General features: G+C 42.6%; 1 protein-coding gene across 1 annotated transcript in view; it reads left to right on the plus strand.

Annotated features, from left to right (window-relative positions):
* Nucleotides 1-16,225, plus strand: part of cacna1g (calcium channel, voltage-dependent, T type, alpha 1G subunit) — a 230,090-nt gene that overhangs the window by 198,266 nt on the left and 15,599 nt on the right. The window contains exons 28-30 of the mRNA XM_061094795.1: nucleotides 9,682-9,833; nucleotides 12,584-12,693; nucleotides 14,537-14,670. Of these exons, the coding sequence (XP_060950778.1) occupies nucleotides 9,682-9,833; nucleotides 12,584-12,693; nucleotides 14,537-14,670 (396 nt within the window). The remainder of the gene's footprint in view (nucleotides 1-9,681; nucleotides 9,834-12,583; nucleotides 12,694-14,536; nucleotides 14,671-16,225) is intronic.

Genomic DNA, 16,225 nt, shown 5'->3' on the forward strand with positions numbered 1-16,225 from the left:
GCATTGCATGTTCACATAGTTTTTCTATCTATTTAAAAGAAATCAAAAATGATAGGATAATTGATCCACTGATCGAATCAGAGCAGGAGGGTAGCATTAGACCCCGCCTCCTGCAGCAGCAGCATCACTGGTGAAGAAACATCTATAATGGATTCAGAGGAGGCCGAGACTCACCATTAATTATTATGACAGTGCACATTTATTCAGTAGCATCATCTGTTAGCAGTTAATAAAGTAGTTGATCATTGCTTTATGGAGCAGGCTTTTTTCGGCAAGTACTTTTATTCCTGAGACTTTAAGTATATTTAAAAGCCAGTACTTACTTTTACTCAAGTAAAAAAAGAAAATGCAGGAACTTTTGATTTACTTCCTCCACCATTGGATTGAGGATTTATAGGTGTTTGAGTCATGGCTTGGAAACAACATATTAAGCCTGATTGATTAATTTCCGCTTCATCATAAACATATTGCACATTCACTCAGTTTCTAACCTATTCCAACAAAATACAAGTAAATCTTAAGCTAAGCTGTCACACAATGGAAGCCCCCAATTCTCAGGTCAGTCAGTTTTAGGGTAAGAGGGACTTCGGTTTCCTACATAATGGTTTTCCCATTTGCAAAAGTCGAGCTTGCAATCGTGCAGATAAAAGAGTCAGCAGCTGACGTGACTGTTGTGTTCTCAGTGTAGATTCATAAATCCTCTTCACCTTGTGCTGGGTAAACACAGATATTTCCTATGTTGCAGCGTTAATCTTTGTTGTCAGTACACGGCCAGGAGGCAACAACAAGACGAGGATAATGGGATCATCCCCTCACACGTTGTTTACTGAACACACACACACAAACACACACACACACACACACACACACTCAAACACACACACACACACACACACACAAACCCATACAAACACAGTGTCATTCAAAAACACAAGTGTGGGTATGTGCAAAGCAGCAATACATTCCATGAATGGCTGTTCTTCATGTATTGGCACTTTCATACACACACACACACACACAGTGACAATCCCGAGCTCTATCTGGGTCAGAGCTAACGGAGATGAATGTAACGGAAGTTCCACATTGCCCCTCTTTCTTTCTTCTGTTCCTCTGTTGTACAGATGTAATTAATAACACCAGTCCTTCGGGGAGAGTGGGGGTGATTGGGAGGGGAAGGATCTCAGAGGGGAGGGGGAATACAGGAGGAGGAAGTGAGGTTAACAGGAGGAGAGCGAGGGTGTCACAGTGGAAGTGTCGGAGGTGCAGCTCAGGGGTGTAAAAGTTTGATGCCACGAGGTGTAGGTAGCAGTGTTAAGTGATGTGTTAAAGGTGATGAATCTTTCATAACTTTTGAGGTTTTACAGCGACAGGGCTGCTGTGTTACTGCACCTGCTTAGGGGGGTGCCAGTGGGTGTGTATGTAGGTTTCCTCATGTTATGCACCCTACTTTCCACCCAGTAGCTGACATCCTTAGATGTGAAAGTAGAGTCAGACTCAACCACATGATTAATTAATGCAACTTCATCGAGTAAACTAGCTAATGAAGCTCATTTGCCTCCTGGAAACATTAAATATATTTGTTCATCCATTATCTGGAGGCAGGTATGACTGATGATGAATATGTACCGAATAGGTGACAACAGCCAGTGATGGATTGTTGATATTCCAGAGAAGGAGAAAATCCAAAGTTATATAATTAGTAAAACGAAAAAATCGTTTATTTCTGTAACATTAATAATTGTGTTAACTGCTGCGAGGGAACAAGCAGTAATTACTTCGTTTGACTGAAAAGCTGCGAGTGATTGGTGGGAGGAAAAACTGCCCTAACAACACTCACGATGAATGTTTCATGTTGGAAACTTTCTTGATGAATATTTTAGCGAATGTCAGCATGGAGCAGAATGGCAGACAGTCTCACACTGTGGTGCTGGCCTGCTGCATAGAATGTAATGATGAAAGAGACACGTTCTCTACTCTTCAGAAACAGGGAGATGTTCTCTATGCAGGGGTCCAGAACTGATAGCTGCATCTTAACTTTTCTGTGAGTATGCATGGGTGGTATGTTCAAGGACAGGCATATATTTAAAGTTGCAAAAGGGCTGATGAGCTCTGCATGTATGGCTACAAGACATACAGAACACTCCACTGACTGGAGTGTCGCCCCACTCCCTGGATGCACACTATACCCCAACCAGGCCATGCAAACCTTTTTTATACTGTAATCATGCCATTTCATCACAACGTCTTCATGACAGTGTTTATGCCATGTCAGTCTAAAATCCAAGTTGGCTCTGGAGGAACTCAGTAGAATTCACCCTCCAAGGCCATGAAAGCTACAAGTTCAAATGGTAAGACTTCCATTGTAATATGTTGAGTAACAGTGGACCCTCAAACCAACAGGCTGGTATTGCCATTCATAAAACCATGCCGCTAGCATAGCTTACATTATTGGTTCAAACTATCTACCGGTTGTGTAAATCAGTCAATGAGATCTGACATCAGGTTTCACACTCTTCCTTCGCCTCTACTTGACACATTTCTGCATAAATCAGCAACACAAATATTTGTGTTGGGTTTCAGGGGATACAGTATGTTGGAACGGGAACGCGTCAGAATTTGTGCTCCACAGGATTTCATGAGTTCCCTCTTAAAATAAGTAGAAGTCTATTCTAAATTGTGCCCAGTGAGTTGTCGTCTGTACTCAGTGGGTTGAATATGTGCTACTGTCTGACTGTCAAGGCCAAAAGTGAATAAACTGAAACAGTCATCACAATTGGTTTTAGCTACTTGATGTGTATTTTATGGTTGTATGGAGAATGGTTGTAGCCTAAATCGTAGAAGATTTAGAAAAGCTTGTATCAAATTAGTCCAAGTCATAGGAATTGAAAGTCAAAAGTCTTTGCAAGGAAGGCTATAAGACATCGAGACATTGATTTCATTGACCCTTTTAACCCCCTTCATTTCACATGTAGTTTTTGGGGGCTGTGTTAATTATGTGCCTCTTGGTATGAATATGGATTTAACAAAGGGGGAAGGGTAAAAAAACGCAGAGTCATTCTGCCGTTAAAAAAAGCTTCCCATTGGTCTGTACCTCACCATCACTGTTCTCCCTGTTACTCCGCCCTCCACTCACGCTGTCCAATCGCTTGCCTTCACCTTTCAGTCCCCCATTCCAATTGGTCCATCCTGCTCAAGTATGACTCAGAAAGGTGTGTCAGTCTACCATGTGACCCAGCAAAATGTGTGTGTGTGTCAATTAGCTCAGTTGAGTGTGTGTGCGTCTTATCATGCCCAGTCATTTTGAATGATGTCATGTTTTCTTGTTTCTTTGTCTATTGTTTTTCCTTCTGGACTCCTCAGGTTGCTCTGCTGCTCCTCTCTGTTATCCCCCAGTTTGATGAATTTCATTTTTTCCCCTCTTATCTGACGCCCCGTCTTTGATATTTAAGGAAGGCAGCAGAGCATTCAGGGATTCCAGTTTAATACTTTTAGGATTTTTTTCAATTAACTGTTTATGTTGTCCCTTGTTTCTTTAGACTCCGTGTTTGCTGGATTTTCAAATTGGACGTCCCGTCCCTGACATTAAATGTTGACAGATTTCTTTTTCCTGGCAGACACTGAGTCTCAAGGTTTACTACTGCGCCATTCAGCATGAAGGACAGGGGCATAAAAGCAGCTGCCGCATCCAACCAAGCTGCTGCTTTCCAAATGTGTAAAAAATATGAATGTTTCTCTCTGATGTTTTACTCCTTGCAATTCATGTCTTTTACTTCTAAAAGTGCATTGTTGCTGCTTTTACAGCCCGTGCCCTGGTCTTCCTTTCACAACCATTCTTTTTTTTATCACCCAGGATCCAAACTTTAGTCTCTACATCTCATCTATAGCTTCGCCTACATCAATCTGCACTTCATATTCCACAACCAGAGAGAGCCTTCAGGCATATTCAAAGGAGATCCAGCAAAAAGGGCAGCCATTGCACCAGTGAATCAAAGTCATATTAGTGTCTCGTGGTGTTTTGAGTAGTCAGTATACAACATCCTTTTCACTTCCCAGCCTCCTGAACACCCCACCACATTCAGGACAGCTGTAGCTCCACCGTGTTCCAGACCCATACTCAACATATCCAACCCAGTGTGCGCTCGCCCACACGGTCACAGTATATCCCATAGTGCTGTGCCGTGGTGTACTTACTCATCGGTCCCACAAGCCAAGGACCCTGACACTGTCTCTTTATTTCACAAAAAAGGCCGCCTCGGAAATGTATGGAATATGTTTTTGAGCGTGGCCGCGTCCAAAAGCAACTCCCAGGCCAAATCCTCAACCTTTAAAGCTTAGAAGGCAAGGAAAGGGTTTCATGAAGGAAAAAGGTGAGTAAACAATAGGAGGAAAAAGGAGGAGGAGCAATGCTCTCGGGAGTTGTTATTGGACAGGGAAATCTTTATGTCATATTTTATGCTTTCTTTTTGTTTGTCAGATCTCAGGCAGATTTTCAGCAGGGGCTTTAGATCTCCTTACAGTCAGTGAAGTCATGCAGGGAACCTAACGCCGAGTGTCCACAGGATGTGGCTACTGCACGTTCCAGCTGCGCTACAGCTCAGTCACTACAGTGTCAGTGTCCTGCAGTAGCCACAAATCTATCATATTTCAGACATGTTTTAAATGTGGTAATAGATGTTTTGTGGCTTCTTTTAGTTAAATTACTGCAGTAACCCACAATGGAACAGTGTATAGAAAAACAACCAACATCCACATTAGGCATGTATGAGATTTATAATTGCAGTCTTTCACCAAGCTCCAGTCCTCCAGTGCAGCTTAGGCATGACTGATTAAAATGTAACTGTATCTGTCAGCTGCAAATAGATAACTACTTCATACTGTCCCCATTGTCGAACAATAACAACCGAAAAATATGTAAATGAGAAGAACTAGCCTATAGAGTTCAACAGTGCGGATCTGAAATTAAAAACCCCATTCATTGTCTGAATAGAGATTTTGATTATCATCCATAAAGGTAGACATACCACAAGCTACGAGTTTGGAAAAGGATATATTTCTGAGGACACTTGTATCTTTCCTGTAAGAGAAGTTTCTCTGATGCCGTTAATCTTAGGCCAAGTGGTTCCTCATAACTGAATCCTTTTATTTGGTACAAGTGAAACATGAAACGTGGTATTACAAAACATTTTTTGCATCTTGTCAGACTCACACTATCTCCTGTCAGGCCCTAGAAGTGGTGAGAAATATTAAGTCTGACAGTTAATATTTTTCAGACTCTTGTACTATCTTATTATCTGTAACATTTGTAAGTCTTGGCTCCATGGACTTGAATGCAATTCCTCAAATGTAAAACAACCCCCAGTTTTCTTAAAACCTAATATACAGACGAAAGGCCAGTGGCGGGATATTGTGAATTCTTCTGTATTAAAACACATCATCGGTCATAATAAAAAGCAAGAGGAGACTGAACAAAGATTTTTCAGAACAGCCTGTATCCGTCCCAATCCTCATATGTTGACAGTGATCAGGGTTTGGGTTTTTGCTAACTTAACATTTTGTGTTAGATGATTTTCTGTATAGGCTTAGCTGTAAGGACAAATGTTATAACACAGGGGCGGATTAAAGGGGAGTCACTGGCCCTAGCTGAAATCTGAAGTGCCTTACTTACTTACTAACAACAATATGACAATAGTTTAACATTGTGGCCCCTTCATGGCCCCTGTTTTAGAGCAATCTTAGATCCTCCACTGAAGTAACAAATTACATACCTCTGAATTTAATTTCTCTTAAAACGTCAAACATATTTTGGCTTTCTTACAAAACCCTTAAGTGATTGTTAAGCTTCAGAAATGCAGATTCTGCACTTTAAGAGTGAATGAATGAGAGCCAAAGGGGATCATATAGCAGGCTTGACAGGGCTGGAACGCGGCAGAGCTACATCTAATGGACACTGGCAATAAAAGAAGATAGAGTCGGACAAATTTTGGTTCATTCTGAGACCCAACTTGGACAGCTGTTTTTGTTGGAGAAAAAAAACAAACAAAACACCTCGGCCTTAGAAATTCTATGTAGTGCAGGTTTAATGAGATCTAAGTCCCCATGAGATCATGGTCCTGAGTGGTCTGTTTAATGTACAGTGAATTTTTGTCAGATATGAGGATGCAGAGGCAGGGTGGGACCCCTCTGTGCCTTCACACCCATCCGTGTTCATGGTCAAAGTGATGCCCGAGCTGAGAGAGGAGGCTCCACCTGCCACATCAGTGAAGGGCGGGAGACGAATGAGGGGAGAAAGGAGAGCAGAGGCAGACGGAGAGGCAGCAAGAGCTAAAATAGTATTTCTTCATTCATTTCTTCATATCTTGCCACGCCGTTTCTCCCTTACTCAATAATAATAGAAAGATATTCCATTCCTCATTAAGAGAAGCTCACCTCTTTCCACTGTGGAGGAGAAAAAGTGAGTGCTGCAGAGTTGCAGCAGTCCAAGTAATTTCACTTTCGAACCCTTCACCTTTTCTTCTGTAAATTAATTCCCTCCCTGCTCCTCAGGAGATTAGTTAAGCCTTAGCCAAAAGGGTTTCTGTCTATCTTTTCCCCTACCTCGTGTTCGGTCTTGCCCTTTCTGCCTCATCCATAATATTAAAACCAATGCTTAATAATTCCTCAAATTACATTTTTATGGGAAAAAGTAAAACAATCCTGCTTATTCACTGAAGCTATGGCCCATACAAATCAGATTTCCTCTACCTATATTTTTCTGCATAGGAATGTAAATAGGACAGATGCTATAGAAAAGGTTGTGTTGGCAGCATAATGAGATGAATGAGGGAATATAGGAGGGGAAACCAGGGGACTGCTGTTGTGTGTGAGTGCGTCTGTCTGCCTCAGCTCGTCGTGCACCTGCACGTACTAAGTAGAGCAGAGTAGAAATAATGTTTGTTTATCCAAACATGATGGAGGATCTCGTAAATAGGAAACCCCCACTGAATGAACCAAGTTGATGCATACCTCTAGGTCCATACCTATAACTGCCTGGATTCAGAGACATGTGCCCAGACTTACCCGAGGCACTGTAAACATGCGTTATCACTGACTACTTAGTGAAATGTTCATAACAAGGTGTACCTCGTTCATTAAAAAGCTGCTGATAAGACGAGGGACCGTTTGGTGCCAGCGCCTGAGGTGCAAAAGAGCAGAACAGGACGTCAACCAGTTTCCATGTGTTTATGTGCCGAGGCAGACCAAGCACACCAGAAGCCAAATTTCTTCAACTTTCTGGCACGCACATCTCTGTAGGAGCTCAGGAGCAGTCAGGCTCTGTCACTGGCAGCCCTGTGGTTCAGCCAGCACCACCAGCTCTCACATTCACCTTCATGTCACTATCAGTCATTACCAGCAGGCACAAAATAGCAGAGATGACCACTGTGCTCATATACAGAATAATGAACTTGATAGCACTCAGCAGAGTACAGACCTTGGCTAAACCCTAGCAACTCGCCACTTACAGTGCTGCAGGTAGACAGTACCATTTATTTACTTGAAGAAAATCAAACCTTTCGTCTTTGTTTTTTTACCAAGACCATAGACTGTATGCAAAGATGGACGACATGACTGCTCCCCAAAGGTGAAGCCAAAGCAACTCAAATGCCCCCTGGTGGCTGGCTGGATTATAGATCATAAACCCAGCCTCCTATGCTAGTGGATGGGACATGGAGCAAACTAAAAAGTCAAAGTACAATATGTTTTTTTCAAAGATGGTTTCTGTAATTTTAGGTAGTTATTATCCCACTTGTGTATTATCATTTCTCATTTGTCCAGTAAGTCTGGTTTTAATAAAAACAGGGGGGAATGTCACGATTGACATCTGAGACTCACAGAGACTCTGAATGCTCAAAATTTTAAATGTTGGCAGTGATATTTTGGCTTCATTTCTAGATGGTGTAAGGAAGTGGAAACCTTAAAAGCCTGCCAGCAAATCAAAGGATGTGATCCATTCTTGAATATACATTAATTATCATGTGATTAATTGTAGTAAGGGTATCCTAGCCTTTATTGATTGACACTGGGACGTTATTTTGAAAGCAACCTTTTATATTAGACTTTGTGAAAGTTTATTTATTCCAAAAACATCAACCATCTCAATCCTGTCAGACTTTTCCAAAAGCATTTGGACCCACTATAATTTATTTTAGCTTAATAATAACCAATCTATATGAAGGACTTGAGTTGCAGGTCAAGTCGATTAAATTAATGTCCCCCGTCGGGCAAATCAAGGCAAGAGCAAATAGAAGTGCTTAAGACTAAATGCTGACAAATCTGAAAATAAAATGCAAATGTAGAAAGTAGACAAAAGGCAACATATTGGTGATCAATTAACCCAGAGAGGAAATCCTAGGGTTGCTCAGAGGACAAAGCTCTATCGCTGCTTTTAAAGATATCTTGTAGTATTGATCTAGTGTTTGCAGGGCAGCCAATATTGGTGATTGGCCAAAAACTGAACCTGTTCTACATACATGAGTAGTGATATAGCTTCTTAAATTGAATACACAACAAGAGACTGGGTTTCTCTAAACAACACAAATTTAAATCCCAAAAGATGCAGATGTATATTTAACATCAGGGACAGACGGGTGTATTTATTTTCTTACAGAGACTGCCCCCTCAGCACTCCTGTCTTATTCCCTGAGGTTCTCCAGTGCGAGACGGAAACCACCAGACACGCACCATGAACTTCCCCCCCGACACACAAACACGCCGTCTTGGGAATCAGCCCAGCACAGCTGCAGCCAAAGCAATACACCTGGGCTAATTGGGCAGAGCTGGAGTGCTCACAACACCCAAAGGATTCTTGGCTTTTTCAGTGTGTGCAGTTGTCTGTGTCATTTGCTTCCCCATGTTACCTATACAACTCGTTCACTGATGGAGCGCTAAGGTGATAGATCGAGCCTCCTCTCTCCTCCTCTTCCTAGCCCCCCAGCCCATCCATCCATCCTCTCTCGGATGGAGGAAGGAGGTGAGGAACAAGGTGATGGATGAGTGTGGAAACTTTCTCTCTTGTGTTATATTCTTTTTCCTCAGATGAGGGAGGTGGAAGAGATCAGGGGAGGCTGCAGCCACGTGGCGATCAGGGAAACAGAGTGAGAGATGACCAGATCTCCAGACCCAAATATTCCAACAGCAGCCTCCTCCACAGAGACCCTGCCTCACGCACACAGAGACATTTAGCAACGCTGTTTATCTCCCATCACACTCTCTCAGGGGAGAGTCAAATTAAATAAGTGTTGATCAGAGGAGATTTGATTTGATTAGTCATGACTGCAGACCACAGGAGAGCGTGGCTGGAGTCTGTCTTTCTCTCTGCCCATTATCTGATCTGCCTCCCTCCTTTTGTATTCTCTTTACATCTCTTTACACGTTTCTTTTCTTACTGTGAGTCAGAAGTGGTTATAACACATTTACAGTGTTTATAGTGCACAGGGAGGTGTTGTCATGTTCCACTAACCATTTCTTTTTTTTGAAGCAGCTTCGGTGGCGCCGCTCGTCAAACCCAGCAGGTCAATTGTAGGGCGTCCCAGTGTATATCCTCCCATCTCACTTTCTGAACACCCCCCTCCCTCCTCCTCCTCCTCTTCCTCCTCTCCCAAAATACCTGCAATTCCCCCCCCACCTACTTCCCCCTTCTAACAGAAGCTCAGAGTAAGCCGTACTACTCGGATTACTCCCCCACCCGACTGCTCATCCACAAGATGTGCACCAGCAGCTACCTGGACCTGTTCATCACCATCGTCATCGGGCTCAACGTCATCACCATGTCCATGGAGCACTACCATCAGCCCCAGGTCAGAGGGGGGGGGAATCATGGGCTGTTTGCTTCAAATGTTGATACACGGATCTAATCATTACTAGGGTTGCAAAATTCCGGGAATATTCAAAGTTGGAAACTTTCCATGGGAATTAAGGGGAATATACGGGAATATACAGGAATAAACGGGAATTAACCGGAATAAACTCGAAATGTTGTGGGTAATTTATACAAACTGTATTTACCTTGTCATATACAGACATAAATATGAACATTTTGTTTTGTCATAGGCTGATTTGAGCCCTGAGGAAACTTTGGGCACTTGACTATATGCTTCTGCATCGTTGTGTCATTCTTAACATAGGTCTTTGCACAGTATTTGCAAATGTACACAGCCTTTCCTTCTACATTGGATGGGGTGAAATGTTTCCACACATGATAGAGTGCACGTGGCATTGTTCTGTAGAATAAGATGAGAAAAAAGTTTGTAAAAAACACTAATGCAATGCCAGAGATATAAATAGTTAGCCAAGCAATTGGAATCGTCTGTGAAAATATTTTACAATTGATGGATAAATGAATGGAAATAGTCTAGATGAACAGATGACCAATCCTCAATCAGCATGCTAATATATTTCCCCAAGTAATATCTTCGAAACTTAAGGCCGGAGCATGCTTCTGCTTTTTCACGGGCCCGGAAGCGCAAGAGCTATCGTAGCCCTTCTTACGTGCGTCTGTCAATTTTTCTAACTAGACAGCAAAGCCCTGCAAGCGTCACCCGCCCGCAAGGGCTGTGATGGTCTGCTAACTACATCATTTCCGGAGTCGCATTTCCGGTTCATGCCCGATAACACCGGCGGAAACCACGGAAGATTTAGAAGAACGAATATGGACCAAATAGAAGAGCACTTGGCAGAAGAGATCCGAAACTATGACCACTAGATATAACCCGTCACTGACCGGCGGATTTTTCCGCCAGAAAAAGGCTCTGAGGAGCCGCCGTGGCGACAAAAAACATTACTTCGCCTGTGTTGTGGCGGGGAAATGCATCGCAACACGAGCAACGGTTGGAAAACCATGAATGAGAACGAGTCCTGCGTTACAACTGCGTGCTTGCGGGCCCCTGACAACGCAGAAGCATGCTCCGGCCTTTACCTGACTAGTCCTGCACACTACAGCGGGCCTCAACAGCCCTGCTGTAGTGTGCAGGATGCTGTGAATTATCTGTGCATGTCATGGAAGAATGCACAGTGGAGGGTTGAAATTCAACGTGCAGCGTGTGCTGCATTCCATACATCTTTTTTTTGAGTTTTGAATGATGTTTTTATTGCTCGGCTTTTTTTTTTTAAATTCCCAAAATTCCCGAGCTTAACTTCCCATGGAAAGTTTCCAGAAAGTTTCCGGAAATTTACTGGAAACTTTCCACCCCTTTTCAACCCTAATAATTACTCAACATGATTCCCAGAGGTTGTCTTATGGCCTTGCAATCTTGTAGTAGTGATTTAATAGCACCTACGTCTGTATTTGATTGCAATTTTAGTGGCCAGCTAAATAAAGTAATAATAATCAAAAAATGTTTTGAATTCAGGAGCGCCACTATGACAAATTATCTTTTGTGTGCCAATATTCATAATATTTTTACTTACTTTGTATAGCGCCAAATCACATCATCCATTATCACAAGGCACTTTACGTAGCAAAATCAAGATTTTACAAAATTATAGAAAAATGCAACAGTTCCCACAACAAGGAAAAACTTTGCGACCTGTCCGAATCGCTTTCCCGGTATTGCAGTTGGACACAGCGAGAAAGACTTAATGCCCCTTGTTTTTTTAACATGTACTGTATACCATTAGCTGAGCTGAAGTCCGATACTTATACTCAGAAGTGCAATCATTGGACGTGTTTGTCTCGTCACCATTATCTTGTTGAAAAGCGAGTTTTCACGGAGGTGCAATGAATCCTTGGAAACATTTCCCTGAACAGGAGCCACCCGTTGGAGCCGTCGTTGCTCTGGGCTGAAAGGACTCATTTAAAGGAGCCTTCGAAACGTTACAGCATAGTCATGCCACTGCAATGCAGTCTTCAAATGCAGCCTCTGAGAGGAGAAACAAGTGAAGAGTGAATGAGGGCGTGATTTCCTAGACAGTCTCGAAGGCTTCTGTAGAATGTTGAATACAGGGTTCTTGGTGTGAGTATCACGGATAATGATGTTGAACAGGTTGTTATGTTGTAAAATAGTGCATTAAAGAGATGTGTCACTAACTGGTAATAGCCGTAAGTTAACGGATGGCCACCAGTGAGGATTTGTGAAATCCCTGCTGGCTACCAGTTCTCCCCATGTCTCTCAGTTAAAGGTCACTTTTTACACGCACATGGGCACTGTTGGATTCTCCCCCAGGCTAAAATGGACACTTTGTTTCTAATAGCCTTTTCATGGAGAATGAGGGAGGGCGATATGAGGGATCTATAAATGGAACAGCTAATTTTGGAGAGAATGACAAAGTATACAAAATTGAGTCTGTGCTATTCCGTGGGAATAATGTAAATGCAGGAAAATTGTATATCTACATTGAAAAATGTAAACCATAGTGTTAAATCCAAGTCAAGTTGAGAAAAAAACACTGTTTTTGGTGCAGTTCATTGCAAATTTTAATAAAAGAGTGATGAAACCCACAGCTCACTCTCGGAGAATAACACAATATTTAATTCTGGGTTTACTGGCTTGTTAAGAAGGATACTGGTGCAGTGGTTTTATATGTAACATATAAATCTTTGCTCTCCCAGGAGTTGGACGAGGCATTGAAGATCTGCAACTACATTTTCACCGTGATCTTTGTCCTGGAGGCCGTCCTAAAGCTGGTGGCTTTTGGTTTCCGACGCTTCTTCAAGGAGAGGTCAGTATTTACATGCCTGCTTCCTAAAGTGACAACGTGACCTTTCCTGAACGTCTGGGACCTAGATCAGACGGAGATCCCGGATAAACATTTCGCTCCCAGTTTAGGGGTTTGACATTTTAGCATTCATGGCATTCAAATAGATTTGTTTAAAACGTACCGTTCTATAACCCGTGGGTCATGTGGAAAATCTGAGGCAGCGTTCGGAGAACTCAAATGAGCTTTCTTCCAAGGTGCTCAGTGCACGGTTCTCAGCGAGGCCTGTATGAATACAAACAGCCTTGTTAAACGCTCATAAAAAATGCTGCCTTAGATGATTTCATAGCCTCGAAATCTCTGGCTTCCTGCTGAAAACCACACAATAATGCACCAACACAATCGCATCAGCACAAACATATACACAAACACATCACACATACATACACACACAAACACCCCCTCATAGTTTCTGGACCAAAACTGACCACCAAGGGCTCCATGATGTCCATTCTCTCTGCCAGAGCAGACCATTATCCTTTTTTTCTGCTTTTGGCTGCGATGCAGTTTGATATTACCTCAATACACACAGATACACGCAAACAGATAAACACAACATTTAGCCAAGATCCCCAGAGGACAAATTTTACAGGCTCTTTGAATTTTAAGTTGATATTTTTGTGTTTACTTGTGCACCTTGAGTATCTAAATGTTGACATGAGGGATTGAAACAATGAAATAGACAAACCAGATTAATACAACCAACTACAACTATCTTCAGTTTTAATAAATGTGCTTTATTACAAACATTCTGCTCAGCCAACTTTCATTGCACAAGGAAATAAGATTTGTGAGTGTCCCACTGATCTGAGCGCACAATATCTCTCTCTACGATACTAAAATGAAATGATTCCACTGCTGCTTTGTTAGCTTGCTTCATAACAATGAAGTAGTCTGCGTTCTCCCGTGCACTTTCAGCCAGAAAATGATCTGTATCGAACCTTATGAGTTTATGTGATCATTAATTGTGGATGACTTAAGTTTTGTGGCTTATTTCTGTGATCTTTGCACCATTAAGAAATCACAAATCTCACACATTCCCAAATCTCTTCAGAGTGTTAAACACTTCACCGATGCAGGGTTGAAAAGTTGTAAAAGGTTTGTAGCACTGCAGCTGCAGAAACACTCATAATAATGTCCACTATGTGAAAAGTCACCCTTTTGTGTGTCCCACTGCACATCCTACAAATTGCAACTTTAGTTATAGCACTGTCATTTTACATTGCAGCCTTCTAGTCTTACTCTTAAAACCAAAAATGCCTCCAAATTGTACAATGAATGAATGTGATGAATGTGAGCCCCTTTACTTTAATACCTTTGTGTCCCATTATTTTCAAATGGCCTTGAGTGTGGCAGCTTGGAAACCTGTGGAGCCTGTGTCTGTCCATCAATGTGCGATGGATAGAACAGAAAAAGAGAGAGTAAAAATATTTTTGATTCATTTGAAACTGTATCAGAGGAAGACAGCTGAGTAGGCGGTCCTTCATATGTGGCCAAGGATGCAGTTGTGTTCACACAGCTGTAAGGACGTGGCCATACGCGTATAGACGACTTCTGAATGAGTGATCTGGCTTTGGATCAGATCTCAAGTGCGTCCTTAATGCCACTCCTGTACATTAACACCTGAACTTAGGGTTGTCCACACCCCCTCAGTCACGATGGATGTTAAAACCAGGCCTGAGCAGAGAGTAAGTGATCAAAAGTGTTAGGGACTGATTAGTCATTCTGTGTGTGTGTGTGTGTGTGTGTCTGTGTGTGTGTGTGTGTGTGTGTGTGTGTGTGTGTGTGTGTGTGTGTGTGTGTGTAGGTGGAACCAGCTGGACTTGGCCATCGTGCTGCTGTCCATCATGGGCATCACTCTGGAGGAGATTGAGGTCAACGCCTCGCTGCCCATCAACCCCACCATTATCCGCATCATGAGAGTGCTGAGGATCGCACGAGGTATGAACTCTTCACTCCTTCCTCCTCTATCCATCCATTCATCCATTTATCTCTCCATCCTCCTCCCTGGCACAGCCTTTTCACAGACAGGTTCGCACTCCAGTCTCCTTTACGCCGCTATGCTTTTAAGATGCCCTGTGAAACAGCCACATCCCCGGGACTCCCCTCTTTTGTCATTTTGCATGGCAGGTCGCAGCAGGGTTGGGACAGGGTGCGAGCCGACCAGATGGCACCAAACAACTCTGTTAGCTGACAAACAGCACTGAGAAGGAACAAACAGTAAGACAGCAAGAGGGGGAGAAACATTGAATTTAAGGAAGATAGCAGAGGGTGAGGGAGAGACGCATTATGACAGTAAGTGAATTAAGCTGCAAGACTAGGTATGGAAGAGAGGAGAGGACTAAAAAGGAGGAGGTAGTGAGCGAGTGATGAATAACTTTGGACCCTAAAATAGATTACATAAAGATGGAATGAGGTCGGAAAGAGAGGCAATTGATGGCACAGTGAAAAAAGGATTTGTGATGGAAGGGTATAGGGAGGAGAAAAATGAAGAGAGGAAAGGTGTGTAGGTGGGTGAGAGACAGAAGAAGAATTCGGTGTCGCAAAGTAAATGGTGGAAATGGATGGAGGAGGTTGAGCACGAGGAAGGTGGAGGCCTAAACTCCCCGTGTGCTTGGTGCTGATTACAGTGGAGGAGAGCACCGGGGGGGCAGAGGAGAGGGGAGCTGGGAGGAAGAGGAGAGGAGATAAGACAGGCGGGAGGGAAGCTCATCTGCTGCGGCTGATTACTGAATGTATAATAGAAGAAGTAGCCGGGAAATCATTATTGATTACTGTCATACAGCAGAGCCACAAACTAATACTCCCGTGTGCGATGTGGATGCAGTAGCTGGCTACTTTTCCAGGTGGCGTATATCTCTATACGTCTCATATCCAGACTGAATTTAGATGTAACTAAGATGGATTGCATTGCATTTGTTGAAGTAGCCTATGTAAACAATAGTAAATAACCTGTTAGAGCTCTGTATATATATAGCACTTTTTCAGTATACTTGATGACTACTGAAAGTAATGAACAGTTCAGTTTTTCCATTCACCTTGTCACACACACATTCATGCAGTGCATCTCTGTGCACCACTTTCTCTATCATACACTCACACACTTTCCACACAGCTGTCCGGGGCAATTTGGGATTCACTATCTTGCCCATTGACACTTTGGCTCGTGGAATGTTGGAGACGAGGGGAGAGCTCAAACTGCCGACCTCAATGAGCTCAATGATTATTGCAGTTTTCCAACTAGCCTAGATATTGCGTCCAAAACCCAGGTGAGAACTTATTCCTTAATGCAGAGTTCCAAATCATTATGGTTGAGTCTCAACAGTGGCGTCTACCGAATGAACTTTAATTATTGTTAAAGGGTAGTGGAAGGTAAAGATATTTGCTGATATATGTGGTCGAATAAAAGTGCAGTTTAGTACTTTTGTAGTATTGCATGAAAGATATTCTTAAGTACAATAACCAAGCAAATGTACTAGTTACATTCCACTACCGG

Source organism: Limanda limanda, chromosome 21, assembly GCF_963576545.1.
Source record: "Limanda limanda chromosome 21, fLimLim1.1, whole genome shotgun sequence".
In the NCBI taxonomy this organism is placed as follows: Eukaryota; Metazoa; Chordata; class Actinopteri; order Pleuronectiformes; family Pleuronectidae; genus Limanda; species Limanda limanda.